The 17,976-nt window shown below is 62.6% G+C and overlaps 1 protein-coding gene across 1 annotated transcript in view; it reads right to left on the minus strand.

The window, feature by feature from the left end:
* Positions 1-8,285, minus strand: part of SDK2 (sidekick cell adhesion molecule 2) — a 50,130-nt gene extending 41,845 nt beyond the window's left edge. Inside the window, exon 1 of the mRNA XM_030962205.1 lies at positions 7,683-8,285. Within this exon, the coding sequence (XP_030818065.1) occupies positions 7,683-7,761 (79 nt within the window). The 5' untranslated portion in view covers positions 7,762-8,285. The remainder of the gene's footprint in view (positions 1-7,682) is intronic.
* Between the last annotated feature and the right edge of the window lie 9,691 nt (positions 8,286-17,976).

The raw sequence follows: 17,976 nt of genomic DNA on the forward strand, positions 1-17,976 counted from the left end.
GAGAAGGGTCAAAGCGCATCCCCCGTCCTGCACTTCAGCCCTTCCCAGCCCTTCCCAGCCGAGCCCGGAGCTTCCCCACATGGATTTGGCAGGAACAGCTCCACACCCAGCTGCCAAACGAGGCGGAGGTCCCAAAAGCCCAGACCCTGTCCCCATGGGGATGTCCTCTGTCACCCACGCCAGGGAGTGACACACAAGCCAGGTTTGGCCCCGTGGCACGCGCTGAGCGCATCCTCGAGGAATTCCTGGAAGGACAGACACCGCAGCCCTGCGGCCCTGAGGGCTGGGAAAGCAAAGCCACCCCAGGCCTGCCCTGCCGGAGCCACAGCAGCACCTGGGATGTTCCTCCTGCCAGGGACACCCATGTCCCACCCCCTACCCGGACAGGATGCTCAGCAGACGGACAGACAGACACACAGCAGCCACTTCCCACACTGGCCCCGAGAATCCCAACGAGGCCCAACCCAAAAAAAAACGGCGGGGGAAGAAAAACAGAGGAGAGAAACCACAAGAAAAGCCCCGCTCAGCCCTTCCCAGGGCACTGACGCAATGGAGTCGCCAGCCCCGAGGGATGGAAAAGGCTCTGCCAGCTCCCCCTGCCCGTGCCAGGCGGGATGAAGGCTCTGGAGGCCGGAGTCCTCCTCCCCGCGGCACGGCCCCGAGCCAGCAGGCCCCTGGGCACTCGCCCATTTACTGGGGACTTGCCCAGCCATCCTTTTTCCTAAGTATTAATTAGTCGTTGCATTGCTCACTTGTAACAGAAATAGCTGTAGCATGACGGCGAGCGTGAGTTTTCCTTGGAAAAGCTTTTTTTATTTTTTTCCAAAGCTTTTCCTTGGCAGCCAGCCCTGTTGGCGGGGTGGGGGAAGGACAGACAGCCTGGCATCCCCCCCCCACGGACGGCCCTGAATTTCCAGGGCAGCGCAGCAAACTCTGGGCATGGCATTTATTCACACACTTGTGGCTCTCCCAGCCAGAGGGGCTTTTCCAGCCAGCGCCAGCGATTCCAGCCTGACGTGAAGCTTATGGGGAGAAGCCAAGCGAGCGAGGCTCCCCAGGGGAAGGGCTCCGGCAGCTCCGTGCCCCGCTCCCCGCCCGCCTCTCGCTTCCACCGCCAGGAAAACCGAGACAAGGAGGCGATGAAGGCGCCCATCCTCTCCCTCCCCGCCGGGACCGGGCGCCGAGCGCTTCCAGGTGCGCAGCCGGCGGGGAGGGCTCTCCCGACGGCGGCAGCGCTCGGAGTGAAACCTCCCACCCTAATGAGTTGATTTTATTAGTTTGCGGATGCATTGAGGACTCATTATCAGAATAAACATCAGCTCACTCCAGCGAGCACGGCAGCGCCGCAGCTGCGGCCGCGCCCCGGGACAGCCCGCGGGTCCCGGCACCGACCGGGGCGGCCGGGCCAGAGGTGCCCACCCTGCCAAAGCCCTTCGAGCCCTCGGTTCGCTTCTCCCTTGCGCTGCGGGGCTCCGGGTGCTCGCTGGGGTGGGACAGCCCCGAGCTGCTGCCGCCCCAACAGCTCCCCTGGGAGCTGCTCGGCGCTGGAAGCGGCTCCAGCACCCCCGGGAGGCTGAGCTGGAGCTCGGGAGGGCGGGAAGGTCCCGCCGGGCACAGCCAGGGCAGGGCTGTGGTGGGGCACGGCGGGGCACAGCGGGAGCATTGTCCGGCCCGGCAGGACGCGCTCGCTGCCCGTGGCAGCAGCAGCTAATCCCATTTCATCCCCCGGCACGGCCATCAGCTGTTTTTCAGGCATGCAGGAGGCGGGGTGCTGAAACCAGAGCTATTGTGTCCGCCGGTCCCAGCCCCCTCTGTCCGTCCGTCCATCCATCCATCCCAGCCCCACGCTGGGCCCAGAGCTGGCACTGTGCTCATGTCCTGCTCCATGCCCAGCCAGCCCTTCACGCACTGCCAGATCCACGCAGGACCTATCACCGAGCTCCGAGCCTGACCCCTGATAAGCCCAGGCAAGGAGGAAGAGGAGGAGGAGGAGGGGAAGCACCGAGCATCCCACCCTGCAGAGCCCCTGGGGTCACCCAGCGCTCAGTTCCTCCCTGCAGGGGGACACGGGCTCCTGGACAGAGCACAAATGTCCCCACAAACCCCCAGCACTGCCCAGCCCGTGCCTCAGACTCCAGCCCAAGAGCTGGGACGTGCTGGGGGGCGGCCCTGCGGGATGGGGACAGAGGGACAGGTGCCCCAGGCCATCCCGGGAAGAACTCCATCCCTGCAGCCAGGAGCAGGGAGAACAATGTCCCAGCCTCACTCCTGCCCTGGGGAAATGGGAAAAGGGGCCCAAAGCCGGCATTTCCCTTCATCAAGCTGATGGGGCTCCACACCTCACAGCCACCCCTGACTCACCCAGAGTCCTGTCACATTACGTGTCCCTGTGTCACACAAGGCACAAGGGACACTGCTCCAAGCTACAGGCAGCAGGACCCTGCCATGCCCCCAGCCCCTCCCAGCTTTGTACACCCCAGTGTCCCAGAGAAACCCCTCCAGGGCCCGCAGAAGGATCCCCATCCCTCCCCCTGGCCTGGCAGGGGCACGGAGCTGGGAGGGCTCAAGGTTACAGCTGAGGACTGGCAGGCTGTGGGCTCACCCAGCAGTGCAGAAAGCAATTAGCTACCAGGGCTAAAATTAGCTCAGCGGCTTCTTCTGCTAATGGTCAAAGTCATCAAGGCTTCCCTGCACCCGGGGCTTCCTCACGGACAGGGAGGGGGGACCGGAGCCAAAGGAGCAGCTCAGGTGTGCCCAAGTCCCCTTCCTCTGTACCCAGTGCCACCAGGCAGCAGGACACCAGCCAGCCCCATTGTCCCCTTCCCACCGTCCCCACTGCCACCCCTGCCCCATGCCTCAGTTTCCCCGCACCGCCCAGGCTGGAGGGAAGCTCCTGGAATGTCAGGGTGGGCGGTGGGGACAAAGAGAGTGGCTGCAGCACAGGGGACCCCAGCATTCCTGGGATGGCCACCGTGCCATGCCTGCGGCCAGCCGGGATGCCCAGCTGCTGGCACGCAGCAGCAGCTGCTCCTGGGGCCTTCAGAGACCCATGGAATGGCTTGGAAAGGGCTTAGAGCTCTTCTTGTCCACTCCTGCCGTGGGTAGGGACATCCTGAGGTTCCTCCAAGCCCTGTCCAACCCCATCTTGGCCTCCTTGCCCAGCCCGTGGGGGTGACGCTGATCCACATGGGGAGGTGACACCACAGATCATCCCCAGTGTCCCCAGGGATGGCTCTGCTCGAGCCAGAGCCCCCAACCCCAAGTCTCCATTGCTGGGGGCCCCAGCAGAGCAGAGAGACAAAGGGGGCCGGGGAGGACCAGCTGCAGCCCGGCAATGTCCCCTGCCCTCGGCCCCCGTTCCCAGGGATCAGGTTTCCCAGTTCCCAGGCAACCCGAGCCCGGCACGGCTTTGCAGGCAGGCATTCCTGCACCCCCGGGGCTGGGGGGGCTGGGGGCGAGGGGAGGGTGGGGCAGGGGCCACCAAGGGGGCACTGCCTGCCCGGGGCACGGGCAGGTGCTGGGACTCGGGCTGGGGAGAGGGGCTGCGAGGTGAGGCAGGGCACACCCCCAAAGCTGGGAAACGCACCCCCAAAATTAGGAAATGCACCCCCAAAACTGGGAAATGCATCCCCAAGAGCTGATCCCCAAACCCACGGAGGGTGCTGAGGGCAGTGCCCATGCCAGTGGCATCACCAGCATGCCCAGGGTGTGAGGGATGCCAAGGGGGGCAGGAGGGATGCCAAGGGGGTGGAAGGGATGCCAAGGGGGTGTGAAGGATGCCAAGGGGGTATGAGGGATGCCAAGCATGGCCAGCACAGCAGGGAGCTGCTGCCAGCACATTCCTGCTTGCTGGCCGGGCAGAGTGATAGGAACACGTCCTGAGGCTGGATCCACCCCCATGGATGGGGGAAATCCCAACTCAGAGCAGCAGCCGTGAGGATGAGGGTGGCCCCTGGCATCACCACCACACCATGTGGCACATGAGAGTGATCCTGGCGCCACGGCCTTTCCAGCAGCTCCGTGCCATGCTCCACTGCACTGGCAGAGAAGTTCTCAGGACACCCCAGTGCCCCCCATCCTGAGCCATCCCAGCTCCTCAGAGCTCCTGAATCCCTTTGGCTGCTCTGGAAGGCCAAGGCGCAGTGCCAGGAGGCACCGGGGGAGCCACCAGCCCTGGCACAGCCCTGGGCACGGCGGGGGCTCGGCTCTCCCTTCGTTAGCACAATCACATCACCACTGACAGCAGCATATTTCTGCCCGGCCGTTTCTCACCCAGCCACACGCCAGCCACTCGTTAATGAGCTTGGGGCAGTAACGAGGGCTCAGAGGGGAGGGCGCCCTCCACCACCCACCCACCCAGCACCCAGCGGGTTCTGCTCCCACACGGCGCTGCCCCACGGGGCCATTTCACCCCGGGCACTGCCTGTGCTGCTGCTGCGACCAACACACCCCAAAGCGGCTTGTGTAGGGCCTACAGTGATGTGAGCGTGGCTGGAGCTCATCCCCAGGCAGGAACCAGCCACAGGCACGGGCTGGGGACAAGGACACGGCTCGTGGAGCGGCAGAGGCAGGGTCACCCCTCGTCGCAGCCTCCCTGCTCGCGGTTTAATTATCGGCGCTTTCCCAGGTACTCAAGCGGCCAAGGATCCGCCTGCTCCCTCCTTGCTGCTCTCCTGGAGCTCCTGCCTGCGCTCCTGCTGAGCGGAAATGCCACCGCAGCCCGGTCCCCGTCGCCGAGGGACGAGCAGCACTTGACGTTGTCACTCACCCTGATCCCCGGATGGCACCGGGGCAGGAGCGGCTCAGCCACCGCCGGCTCTCCCTGCCCACCAGAGCCGCAGCTGGAGGTGGGCACGAGCTCCCATTTCCACCCCAGCTCTCATCCTGCCTGTTCTCCTCCTCAGCCTGCACCCCAAAGCTTTGGGGAGCAGCGCAGTGACACAGCCTGCCTGGGACAGGACCGTATCCTCCTCCCGCACAGTGATCGGGTCATCAAAATTTCATCATCGCCGTGCCCAGGCACTAATGGCTTCCCAAGCAGCATCAAATTTTAATCTTCCCTTCCTCTCCCCTAAAAGCCACTCTCCTTCCCGAGAGCCCGTGCCTTGCACGAGGCCACCAGCGAATGTGGCAGTGCTGGCAGGGACAGGAGAGCCGGGGCCATCCCCTCCTGCCCTGATGGCACCGGCACGGAGGAGCCAGCAGCTCCCACCACCGCAGTCCTGCTGTGAACACCAGCATCACGTCCCCAGGCAGGACAGGGGCTCGTCCTTGCCCCCCTCCTGCCCAGCCCCACAGGGCACCGTGTGTGCAGACGTGCCCAGGCTCCACACACGGGGACAGAAGCTGCTGGAACTCCCCCGCTGCCACCTCTAATAAGCCTCTTTGGTGGAAGCTGCCCATGGCAGGCCCCTGCCCCAAATCCCGTCTGGAACCTTAAGCTGCCCAAATCCCTCCTGGGACTGGCCACAGCCTCCTCAATCCCATTAGAGGTGCTGTGCCCACACGGGGGGTCCCGGGCTGTGCCCCCAGCACTGACTGTGGGGAAACTGCGTCTCACAGAGAGTGAGCAGGAGCGGGCTGGGGACCCCCAGCCTCATCCCTGCTCTTGGGGATCCCTTTATTGCCTTGTTCATCAGCCCAAGAGGCGATGGTGGGGTGCCCCCAGGCCTGGCAGAGCCCCCAGGCCCAGCACAGGTCGCACTGCGACAGCTCCAGCCCGGGCAGCGCTGCCGGCTGAGCCTTCCCCCAGCTCCGCATTGGGCTCCGGGTAATTAGCGCCAGGCCCCTAATCAATAAGTTATTTTTTGCCACGGGTAATTAATAATTACACAGCACAGACGGGCTGTAATTAAACTTCCATCCTGTCTCTCACGGGCAGCAAGGGGCCTTTTTTAAGCAAGCACAGGTGTGAAAGTGCCTCACCCCGTGCCCGGACAGCCCCCGCGCCCCGGCCGGGGAGGTCTCGCTCTGTCGCCTCCCCCTTCCCTCCCCGACTGATCCCGTTTTCCTTGGCTGCCAGAATCGATAGCCCTGGCACAAAGCTCTGCTGGCCCTCACTGCCAGCCCTGCCTGCCCCACCGCAGTGGGACAAACCAGAGCCTGGAGGAGCCCCGTGCCGGGCTGTTCCCAGCTCCCTGTCCGTGCCAGCCGAGAGCGCCGGCGCCCCACGGCACGGCTGGCGGGAGGTGACCCTGCTGGCGTGTCCCCAGTGCCACCCGCGGCAGGGGAGGCGGGCACGTGCCAGGCTTTGGGAAGGATCCCTCCAGCACGCCCAGCTCGCTGGTGGCCGCTGCCACGCCGGGCACCGAGCAATGTCACAGCGCCCGCGAGGACGTGACACGCGCCGCAGAGAGCCAGAGCCGCAAAGCTCGGCTCCTGTGCCAGGAGAGCGGAGAGAAGCCCCTTCCCCACCTCTCCGGAGCGCTGGGGCACAGGCAGCCCCACATGTCCCACCCCACAGGCCCTCGGATCGATGGCAGGAGGTTGGGTGACCCCAGGAGCCCGTCCCGCGGGCAGCGAACAAACGGATCGCAGGGGAGCCGGCAGCCGGAGACGCCAGGCAGGAGAAGAGAAACTCGGCAAGGGAGTGAATCAATCAAAGAGACCTTCAGAGCTCCCCACACAGGGCCTGCCCGGATAATATACTGCCGCTTTAGATGTTATGTTCTGAACTTAATTACTGAGAAATTATAGCAGTGCTGGGGGAGGCTCAGGGGGAGCGGGAGCACGGGAGCGCTCAGGGACTCCTGGCTCCGCTTGCTGCCACAAACAAGGGCACGAAATGTCGTGGGTGAGGACCCCCGGCGCTGCGCTCAGCTGTGCCCCCCCATTTCCCGTCTGGATCTGCTCAGCCCAAGCGCAGGGACAGAGGCAGCCACGCCGCAGCCCTGCCAGCCGGGAGCCTCCTCTCTGGGCCCGCAGGGAAGGGGACCACAGGGTCCCCCCGGCTCCTCTGAACCCCAGCTGCACCCGGAAGGGCCACAATCTATTTTTATATCCCCGTGGGCTAGCGGAGCAGCTGAAAGCAGCCGGTGCTGTGCCCGAGCCCGAAGGGAGAGCAGCAGAGAGGGGCTCACCCTGCCCTGCAGCCCCCAGGGATTGTTGGGGTGCAGTGGGAACCCCAGGGGCTCGGGGGTGCAGACCCCCCCAGCCCCCCTGGCAGTTGGTACCAGCGGCTGGAATTCGACAGGACCAACATCAGGGTATGAGCTGCTCCCTGGGAATCCCCCAGACTCGCACCCCGGGGTTTGTGCTACAGCGGGGGTACCCTTGGGGCAGGGTGGGGGGGTATGGGCGATGCTCAGCCCTCGGGGTTGCCCACTCTCCCGAAGGTAATCCAGCACAGACTCTACCTCATGCTCAGAGCAACACGTTCCCCCCATCCCCAGCCTGAGGGCAGTTATGGGGAAGGGGGAGGCAGAGCAGAGCCGTGCTGCTCGTCCCCCTGAGCCACCACGGTCACCGCGCTGCACCCGGCACCGGCGGGCCCCGAGTGCTGGCTCCGGGGAGGCTTTGCGAATATCACGGATGCTTCTCTTTCCCCGGTAGGAGCTCCGGAGCCGCCTCGCTCCCATCCCCCGGCTGGCACACCGATCTCCCAGCCCGGGGCGGCAATAGGCTCGGTTGAGGGGTGCAGCGCGGGGTCCCCCCGTCTCCCGCCGCCCTCCGCATCCTCTTACCTTGGGCGCCGGCTCCCGGGGGGCCGGGCAGGGCGAGCACGGCGAAGCAGAGCAGCCCCCAGCTCCGGAGCCGGGCCATGGCTCTGCCGAGACAAGCTGGGGGTGTTGCGGGGGGAGAACTTCCCCGACTTTATAATCCGGGCGGCTCCGGCGCAGGGATCCCCGCAGCAGCGCTGCTCAGGGGGAGGCGAAGGCGCCGGGGTGAAGGGCTCCTCGTGGGGCTGGGGGCGCTCCGCAGGCAGCTCCCCACCATCGGCAGCTTCCCCAGGGACGTGCGGAGCCGGGACCACCAAACCCGGAGGGGAGCCGGCAGCCGAGCCCCTCCCCGAGCGCTGCGCCCCGCGTCAGGGAAGGGGACGGGAAGCGCAGGGCGCCGCGCCCCCGGCCCCTCCTGCCCGCCCGGGCTCCATGGGGGCCGGGTCCCCGCCGCTCCGGGGCCGAGCGAAAAGTTTGGGGGCGGGGGGCGGCCCCTCCCCAGCGCTCAGCTCTTGCCGAGGGACATCCCCTGCTAGGCGGCTCCGGGCGACAGAGAGACGATTCGTCCCCGGCGGGGAACGGGGGAAAGTGCGGCGGCGGCGGGCGGCGGCGCGGGGTCCTGCTCTCGGAGCCGCCGGCGGTGCGCGGCGGGCGGGCTGGCGGCGCCGCGCCGATCCCTCTCTGCGCTCCGGCCGCGGCTGCTGCTCCTCCTGCGCTGTGCGGCGGCGGAGTGAGCGGCGGCGGCGGGGCTCGGCGGAGCCGGGGGCAGCCCGAGCCGGGGAGGCGGGGAGACGGCGCGGCCCCGAGCGCTACCCAGCGGCCGCGGAGGGAGCGGGCGCGTCCCCACCGGCCGCCCCCGGTTCGTGCGGAGCGGGCGCGCCCCCCGCTCTCCCGGTGCCCCCGCTGTGGGAACGGCGGCTTCTGTCTGCAGCTCCCACCCCGACCCACCCCTCGCTGCCCCAGTCCCTCCGGCAGCACTCAGAGCATCAGCACTCGACCCCTGCGAAGGGGACACAGCTCATCCCTCAGGTAGCTCTAAGGCAGAACTCAATGACACAGGATTACCAGAGCAAACGTTTTAAGGTTCTCAAAAACAAATCCCAAAAAAACCCAACAAAACCTTTAACCCCAGAGATGACCCAGCAGCACCTCCCTGACAACACACCACCTCGTCAGGCCTGATCCCGCAATTCCTCAAGCCCAGAGCTCCCAACAGGATCACACATCCTTCAAAGACGTCTGTGCTTTCTGCTAGCACAGTGCCTTGCATTAGGTGGGGGAAAGCAGCTCAGTCACGGCTGCTACCGAGCATTAACACCCAAGGACCGGCACCAGCTGCCCAGGAGGAAATATCCATCCGGAATTCTGGATCAGCCTCCTGAGCACACAAACGGCACCTCTGAGCCAAGGGACCTGCGAGGATCAGGGTGAAAGGAAAGCATGAGCAGATTAGCCTGGAGCCAGCCCGGCAGTGCCGGGTCACACCAGGGCAGGGACGGAGGGAACGCTCTCCCACAGGCACTGACAGAGCTGCGTGCGCTGTCCCCGGTGTGCATTTCCACTGCAATGTAACCCTCACGTGGAAATCCTGCTCAGCCCTTGGGGGGGACAACGCCTGTGAGCACATTGCGTATTTGGAGAGCTACTGCCAAATTTCCCATCGACCTCTTGAAGAGAGACTGAACAATAACCCAGCTCTTGCCCACCCCGGCATTAATCAGCTCCGTGGCTGGCATTCTCAGGCGAGCTGACGGGATCAATGTGCTGTGGGAGGCAGCAATCCTGGCTCCCCCCTCAGGGAGGTGTTTCCCGATGCTGGAATGAGCAAAGGGAGAGGCTGCCCTGCCAGGGGTGAGCTCAGCCCCACCAGGGGCTCAGCCCCGTTCCCCAGGCACCTCCACACATGCTGCAGCCACAGTAACACCCAGCACGCTCCCAGGCCCCTGCAGGATCGGGGCTTTGTTCCATGAAGAACAGGAATTCCTGTCTCCAGGGCCATAAATCCGGGTCTGACCCTGGTGCCAGCGCTGATTTACGGTTATTACCATTAATCTTGCTGAGCTGTGAGTGGTTTATTACCCACTTGCACAGGTACCTGGTTCCCCACGGTCACCCAGCCTGATTGAGTCTGGATCTCACGTCAGTGCCCCCACCAGAGCACATCCCTCCCTCCCGGCCCTGCTCAGTGCCAGCTCTCCTCTGCCCAAAGCCCTCCAGGCAGGAGCAAGTTCCAGCAGGCAGCACCACCCCTGTCTCCAGGAGCGTGTGGGGGAGCCTGGAGCTGCTGGCACATCCCAGGGATCACAGAGGGCACCGTGGCCCACATTGCCACCCACCCGTGTCCCTGAGGATGATGCCCGGGTGTCCTCCCCGTGCTGCTGGGTCACCCCTGCCCCACACAGGGCGTTTCTCCACCTCCCATGAGTTTTGTCCCCCTCCTCCCCCAGCATTACAGAGAATCCCAACTTAACCTACAATTTGGGGCAGCACCGCTCGTAATTACCCCAGGAATCGCGACAGCACATCCCTACAGACCACCGTGAGCCACGTCACAGGACTCCTGCCTCTCCAAGACTCCTCTAAAGGGGGCTTTTGAGCTCCTCTCTCATCGCTGAGCCCTGCCCGGGGGTCTCCAGCTCCGCGTCCCCGAGCTGCGGTCGGAGCCCGGCCAAGGCGGGGCCGGTCCCGGAGCCCGCCCGGGGCTATTTGCGGATGTGAACGCTGTTATTTTGCCTCCTGCTTGAAGAGGGCGCATCAAAGTCAAAACCCAAAATACGGCGCTGGGCTTGAATTAAAAAACTCTTGTCTGAAACCAAGGCAAGTTCCAAAAAAAGATCAAGGCTTTGTTTGAAATGGAAAAAGTCTTTTGCTGCCTTGTCAGGAGCTTTGGGGACCATCAGCGCTATCCAGAGGCTGCAGGACAAGAGCCAAGAGCTTCGGCTGTCCTCAGCATCCCTCGCGTTCCTCGGAGGAGGCGCTGACTCCCGCAGCATCCCCGCTCCTGGAGCAGCCGGGGAAGGGCGGGGAAGCGCAAGCAGAGGTCGGAAGCGCTGCCTGGGAGTGAGAGACTCCAGGAGCTCAGTCCTTCTCGGCTATCAGAGGGCACAGGAGATGGATGGAAGCACAGGCTGTCAGCACCGGCGCAGGGAAGAGAAATTGGATGCGGGAGGCTGGGCAGCCTCACGGGCAGCAGGGTAACGAGCTCCCGCAGGCAGCAGGAGAAGCCAGAACCATCCAGACCGGCAATAACGTGCAGGTTTCTAACAGGGAGGATAACCCCAGCTGCAGCAAGGCTCCCTAACACCTTCTTGGTTTTGTAATTAAGATTGAAAGGGGCTTTTTTTTTCTCCAGAAGCATCAGCTCTGCTGGAAGAGTCAACCCAGGGTAGCGCTGCAGGCCAGAGCAGCCTCTGCAATCATTGAACTGCTCTCTTCAAACCCGGCCTTAGCACAGGTCCCTTCTCCCCAGAGCTGCAGCTCGGGGGGAGCCACAGACCCCTCATCACTCCCTGGGCCCTCAGGGCCCTCCCCAGCCCTGCAAGGCCACACGCAGGCAAACGCCCCAATTCTGGCAGGGCTGAAGCTGCCTCTCCTCGAAGGGCATCAAACAGGGCTCCACTCTGCCCTCGGGTGCTGTGCAAGGAGCCTCCAAACCATCTCAGAACAGAAACATCTGAAATCTTTCATGAGTTAAAAAAGCACCGAGGGCGGGAGCAGCGCCCTCTCCTCCCTGCCAGGGCTGCTCCTCGTCCCAGCCCCGGGGCTGTCTCCCAGCATCAGCTGCTCAGGGCGTCTCAGCCCAATTAAGATCTTCCTCCGAGGCCGTGCTCGGTGCTGAGGGGGCTCTGAGCTGGCAGAGAGCAAAGCAGCATCCCCAGCCCAGGGGGCAGGGCTCCCGCGGCTGGGCAGGAGCTGCTCTGTCCTTGGAGAGATTTGGGAACGAGCCACGAAGGGTCAGGGTGACCTGGCTGTGGCTGCCACCCCTCTGCTCCCATCAGATGGGCCCAAGTAACTCACAAACCGCTGGAATAGGGGAGTTAAGGGTCCCAGCCTTCCAGGGGGGTGTGGGGACTGTGGGACCCCCACCCAGCCCAACCAGCCCTGGTTCCCCTTCAGACACGAGGGTTTGGCACCACCAGGGCTCCCAAACCCACCCTGGGGCTGGCACTGAGCTTCCTTCTGCTGCTCTGAACCCCTCTGAGCACCCCAGGACAGCACTGAGCTTCCTTCTGCTCTGAACCCTCTAACTGAGCACCCCAGAACAGCACTGAGCTTCCTTCTGCTCTGAACCCTCTAACTGAGCACCCCAGAACAGCACTGAGGGTCCTTCTGCTCTGAGACCCCCTAAAGGAGCACCCCAGGACAGCATTGAGGGTCCTTCTGCTCTGAGCCTCTCTGAGCACCCCAGGGCACCATTGAGATTCCTTATGCCCTGAACCCCTCTAATTGAGCACCCCAGGACAGCCCCTCACCTCCCCAAGTGGAGAGCACCAATCCCAGCAGCAGGGAGGGAGGCAGGGCGGGATCTTTGCTCCATCCAGAGCTCTCATCCTCCTCCCTGCGTTTCCCCAGGAGCTCAGGGCAGCGTGGCAGGAGCTGCTCCCACCAGAGCGGGGGTTTCTCCCCCCATACCGAGCAGGATGGGGGGGTTCCCACCTGGATCGCCATGTGAGAGGGGCTGAGGGTGGGGCTGACACTATTCCTGCTGCTCCAGACCCTCCCTGCCTCGCCCACATCGGTGAATCCTCCTTTGAGGCTGCAGGTATTGGGGGGAAGGAACATTTCTAACACTGGAACCATGGACACCAGGATCCCCCCACCCAGCCCCAGACACACAAACTGCTCCTCCACTGCCCTGCAAAGCCGAGTTCTCCTTTTCCTACGGGCTGGAAAGGGTCGGGAGAAGCCCCAGGATGGGGAAAGCTGGCTCCACTCAGCAGCAGGAGGGAGGGCAAAGGTGCAGCCCCCACTGCAGAGCTGACCCCAGAGCACAGAGACACCCAGCGAGCAGCACCAGCCCCCAGCAGCAGCCCAGAGCTCGGGGCTGAGTTTTTAAATCAGGAGATTAAAAATTTAAACGAAGGCTCGGGCTCATTTGAACATGATTTCTTAACATTTAAAGGCCACCTCCGGAGCGTTCCTCAGGAACAGCAGCTGGGGAGCAGCCAGGTTTGCTGCGGGCTGCATCCAAGACTCTCACTTCATCACGTGCTCCAGAAGCGGAGGGTTCTCACTGCTGACCCCCCCTCAGCAGCCAGGGCCAGGCTGGGGGTGCCAGAGCCCCCCAAACCCGCTCCCCTCAGCCAGAGCGCCTGTAGTGACCCCATCCCTGATTCCCACACCCAAAACTCAGAGAAGTGGGGTTTTTTGGAAAATCCAGACCCAAAAAGACTTGGGGGGATGCCAGATCAGTTTTTAGGAGATGTCACGTGTGCTCTCCCTCTCCCAGCACCCCTGACCTTGCCATCACCACCTGAAGCACCCACACACCTGTGGGTGCCCACAGCAGCCCCGGGCTCTTTTCACACCCCATAATTTGGGGTTCCTGCCAGCAGAACCCTACAAAAGCAACAGAACCCAAACCCCACCTTACCAGTCCCCAGTGGGCATCACTCGTGGCTCATCCCTTCCTGAAAAGGGTCAGCTCCTCTCCTTGCCTGGCACAGGGTGGGCACCCCAGAGCAGCTGCACTGAGCCCACAGCCCCACTCTGCACTGCACTGGGGCAGGAGATTCAACCCAGAGCAGCTGAAACTCCTCCAGGTGTGCTCAGGGAGGAGATTTAACCCCACCTGCAGCTGAAAATCATCCAGGTGTGCTCAGAGAGGGGATTTAACCCAGAAAAGCTGAAATTTTCCCAGGTGTGCTCAGGGAGGAGATTTAACTCAGAAAAGCTGAAACTCCTCCAGGTGTGTTCAAGGAGGAGATTTAACCCAGAGCAGCTGAAGCTCCTCCAGGTGTGCTCAGGGAGGAGATTTAACCCACCTGCAGTTAAACCTCCTCCAGGTGTGTTCAGGGAGGAGATTTAACCCAGAAAAGCTGAAATTTCCCCAGGTGTGTTCAGGGAGTAGATTCAACCCAGAGCAGCTGAAACTCCTCCAGGTGTTCCCAGGGAGATTTAACCCAGCTGAAACTCCTCCAGGTGCGCTCAGGGAGATTTAACCCCACCTGCAGCTGAAACTCCTCCAGGTGTGCCCAGAGGGTACCTGGGGCCCCCAGCCTGCAGCTTCCCAACTCCCTCCTCTGCTGCCGAGGGAAGGGGGGAGCCCTGTCCCTGACAGGATCCCGCCTGGGGGCTCCAGCCCTGCCTGCAGGTGATAAATAATGAGTGAAAATCGGGGAAATAGTAAATAATATATTTACAGACCTGCATAATGGATGACACCGAGCTCAGGCTGCAGCGAGAGATCCCTGCCTGGCAGGGGGGTGGGCACAATGAGGACACTGTGAGGGGGACACGTGGCTCTGGCAGGCTCCCCCAGCCTGTCCCCCCATAAAAATCAGCCTTTCCCTTGCCCACTTGTGTTCCCACAAAGCCCCAGGGGCCTTTTAGGGAGATGTAATTACCAGCTCCTCAATCAATCCCGTCAGCAGCAGCCAAACCTCGAAGTGAATTATGCCATAATTGGGTTGGGATGGGGCTGTGGGGGCACCCGGGCAGGAGGGGGGGGTCCCTGCCCAGCCCCTCCCCACACCCAGCCCGCCCATCCCGCTGGATTTGCTGTCCCACCCAGCTCTGCTCTGTTCCTGGGGTCACCCCATCCCAAACATCACCCTGTGTTACCCCAGGGAGTGTGGAGACGCTCAGGAGATGGATTCTGGCTGGTTCCCACCGAGGAGTTCTGCTCCCAAGGGGCCCTGGGTGGGATTTGGTGCCTCTGGTCACCCCTGAGAGCTGTTGGCTCATTGAGCATCAGCAGAGGACGAGGTTTGGGCAGGGGGTGAAGGGGCAGCTCCGAGCCCTGGCCCTGCTCTCCCAGCACATTCCTTCCCTCAACAAATATCCCTGTGCGATCCAGGGGGAAAGAGCCAACAGCTGGAGCAAATCCCCAGCACAACATCACAGGCAGGACTTGGGGGAACACGCTGGTGCCTCAGTTTCCCTGGATGAGCTCCAACCCGGCTATACCATGGGTGAGATGGGGACAGGGATGACACAGAGCCCTTCCCAACCGGTTGGTGCCACCACCTTGCTGGGAGGGAGGCTGGGCAAGATCCATCTCGCTGCCCTCTGGATGAAACAGCTACATTTCAGATCATTCCAGATAGTAAATTTTTTGAGTCCCTATAAGCTAAAATCAATATTGGCACAACTGTGCGTCATTAAAAACTAAATGAACATGACAAAGCCAAACTGCTGCCTATTAAACAAATGAGTTTCCATCCACACAGGCACAGCGGGTTCTGAAATCCTTTATTCCGGGAGCAGAGCTTTTATCCGAGGGGTGGGAAGGGGTGGGAGCAGGGCTGGTGTGTGCCTGCCCTTCCCAGGACACCGGGACACGCTGTACCGGGGCTCAGCCCTTCCCGGGACACCGGGACACGCTGTACCGGAGCTCAGCCCTTCCCGGGACACCGGGACACCGGGACACGCTGTACCAGGAGCTCAGCCCTTCCCGGGACACCGGGACACGCAGTACCGGAGCCCAGCCCTGCCCGGGACACCGGGACACGCTGTACCGGGGCTCAGCCCTGCCCGGGACACCGGGACACGCTGACACCGACACCAGCCGCGGGACACCGGACACTGTACCACGCACCGGGACACCTGTACCGGGCCTCAGCCCCCGGGACACCGGGACACGCTGTACCAGGAGCTGCACCGGGAACCCTTACCCGGGACACCGGGACACGCTGTACCGGAGCTCAGCCCTTCCCGGGACACCGGGACACGCTGTACCGGAGCTCAGCCCTTCCCGGGACACCGGGACACGCTGTACCAGGAGCTCAGCCCTTCCCGGGACACCGGGACACGCTGTACCGGGCCAGCCCTCGGAACAGCACCCTTCCCGACACCGACACGCGTACCACCAGCCCTGCCCGCGACACGCTGTACCAACGCCCTTCCCGCCCGGGACACGCTCGGCAGCGGGCTGTCCCCTCCCCGCTCGGCAGCCGCTGGCGCAGCCGGGAGTGGGGAAAGCCACAAGGAGGTGACCTCGGGATGGGGACATTGGGACAAACCAGGGGGCTCCGGGCAGGGCGGGATGTGGGACACGGGAGAGGGACGGGAGAGGGACAGGAGAGGGAGGGTCCTGTGGTGATGGTGCTCCAGGGATGGTGTAGCAGTGCAGTGGTGACACAACGGTGACACAATGGCAATGAAATGGTGACACAAGCTCAATGTCATGGCAATGACACGGTGACAGGGTGGTGACACAACAGTGACACAACAATGGCAACACAGAAGTGCAACAGTGACAAAATGGGACTTCAAAGGTGACACGATGGTGACACAATGGCAGCGCAGTGGTGACGCAACAGCAATGTCACAGTGATGCTGTGATGACACAATGGCAGTGGAAGTGACACAAGAGTGGTGACACAACAGTGACACAACAGTGGCAACACAGCAGTGCAACAGTCACAAAATGGGACTGCAATGGTGACAGGATGGTGACACGATGGCAATGAAATGGGGACAGAACCTCAATGTCATGGCAATGACACGGTGACACAACAGTGCAAGAGTCATAAAATGGGACTGCAATGGTGACACAACAGTGACAGGACTGTGACACAATGGCGCTGCAATGGTGACACAATGGTGACACAACGGTAACACAACCTCAATGTCATGGCAATGCAATGGTGACAGAATGGTGACACAATGGGAGCACAGTGGTGACACAACAGTGACACAATGGCAGCGCAGTGGTGACACAACGACAATGTCATGGTAATGCCCTGGTGACACAATCGTAATGCAACAGTGACAAAACAGTGACACAACAACGGCAACACAACAGTGCAATGGCGACACAGTGGCACTGCAATGGTGACACAATGGTGACGCAATGGCAACACAGCCACAATGTCATGGCAATGACACGGTGACAAAATGGTGACACAACGGTGCCACAAAAGGCGGCAGTATGGCAGTGGCAGCGCCATGGCAATGCAAGAGCTGCACCCCGCACCGAGCACTGCCTGACCCTCCTGGAATCGTGGCAGGAACCTGCCCCGAACCTTCCCAGCCCAAATCTTGGCAGTCCCGGCCGTGTCCCCCCCACTCCAGGGGCTGGCAGCGCTGACCCTGCCTGTCACCTGCCACATCACTTCTGGGGACACTGCCAGCCGCCCACGGCCTGTCCCCGCGCTGCCATCGCCGTGTCCTGATTGTGTCCTGATTGTGTCCAAGCTCTCACCCGCAGGTTTCCGTGCGAGGAGGGGCTGGGAGGGGGAAGGGGCCGGGGCTGCCGCCCCCGGCCCCAGCGCCCCCAGCAGCCGGCAGGAGAGCCGGGCAGGCCGGGAAAGGTCAGATCGCTCAACCATGAGCGCCGCAGGGCGGCTGAGCGCTCCCGCCCGCGCCAAGGGCTCCCGGGGTGCCGGGCAAGGGCTCTCTGTCACCTCCCTCCGCAGCCCCGCGGGCCGGGCCGGGCTCTGTGCCCGCCGGTGGCTCCTGGTGGCACTGGTGACCGGTTCCATCCCCCTGCCGTGCCCTCCCTGGGGACACCCCCCCATCCTTCCCCCACCAGAACCTTCCTTTCGCTGCTTTTCCTCTATTTAACAGTTCCAATTTCTTCTCCTTACTCCTCATCTTTTCCGTTATGGTTCCCATTTCCTTTTTTAAAGCTTTCTGACATGGAAATATTTTATTTTTGGGAGCTCAGGGAAGGCCTTGCTTGGCACAGGTTCCCTGGACATCCTCTGCTCAGGCCAGTTTGGGGGAGGTGATCCATGCAGGTCCCTTCCAACTGGAAATATTCCGCTCCTTTCCATCCAGAAGTGCTCCATTTCTGCAGTCTGCTTAGGATTTAGGGGAATAAAGGGAAAAAATTGAGGGTTGGGAGATTCTGATTGGGATTTGGGTGAGCAGAGCCCCCTGTCCCATTCTCTGGAGGATTCCAGAGCCTCACTGGGCTTTGGGGGTGATGAATTGTGTCCACACGTGGAATTTTGGCTTCCTGGAGCCACCAGCTGCCCATGGTGCAGGGTGCAGGGTGATGGATTGTCCCTCTGGGGACACTGTGGAGCATCCCAGCTCCTGCCTTGGCGGCACTGAGGGCTGTCACTTGTCAGCAGAGTGTGAAGTTCACCTCTGTGACAAGGAAAAGCGACTGGGAATGGAAAACTGAGGCTTGGGAGGGATTTTCCCA

Source organism: Camarhynchus parvulus, chromosome 18, assembly GCF_901933205.1.
Source record: "Camarhynchus parvulus chromosome 18, STF_HiC, whole genome shotgun sequence".
Classification (NCBI taxonomy): domain Eukaryota; kingdom Metazoa; phylum Chordata; class Aves; order Passeriformes; family Thraupidae; genus Camarhynchus; species Camarhynchus parvulus.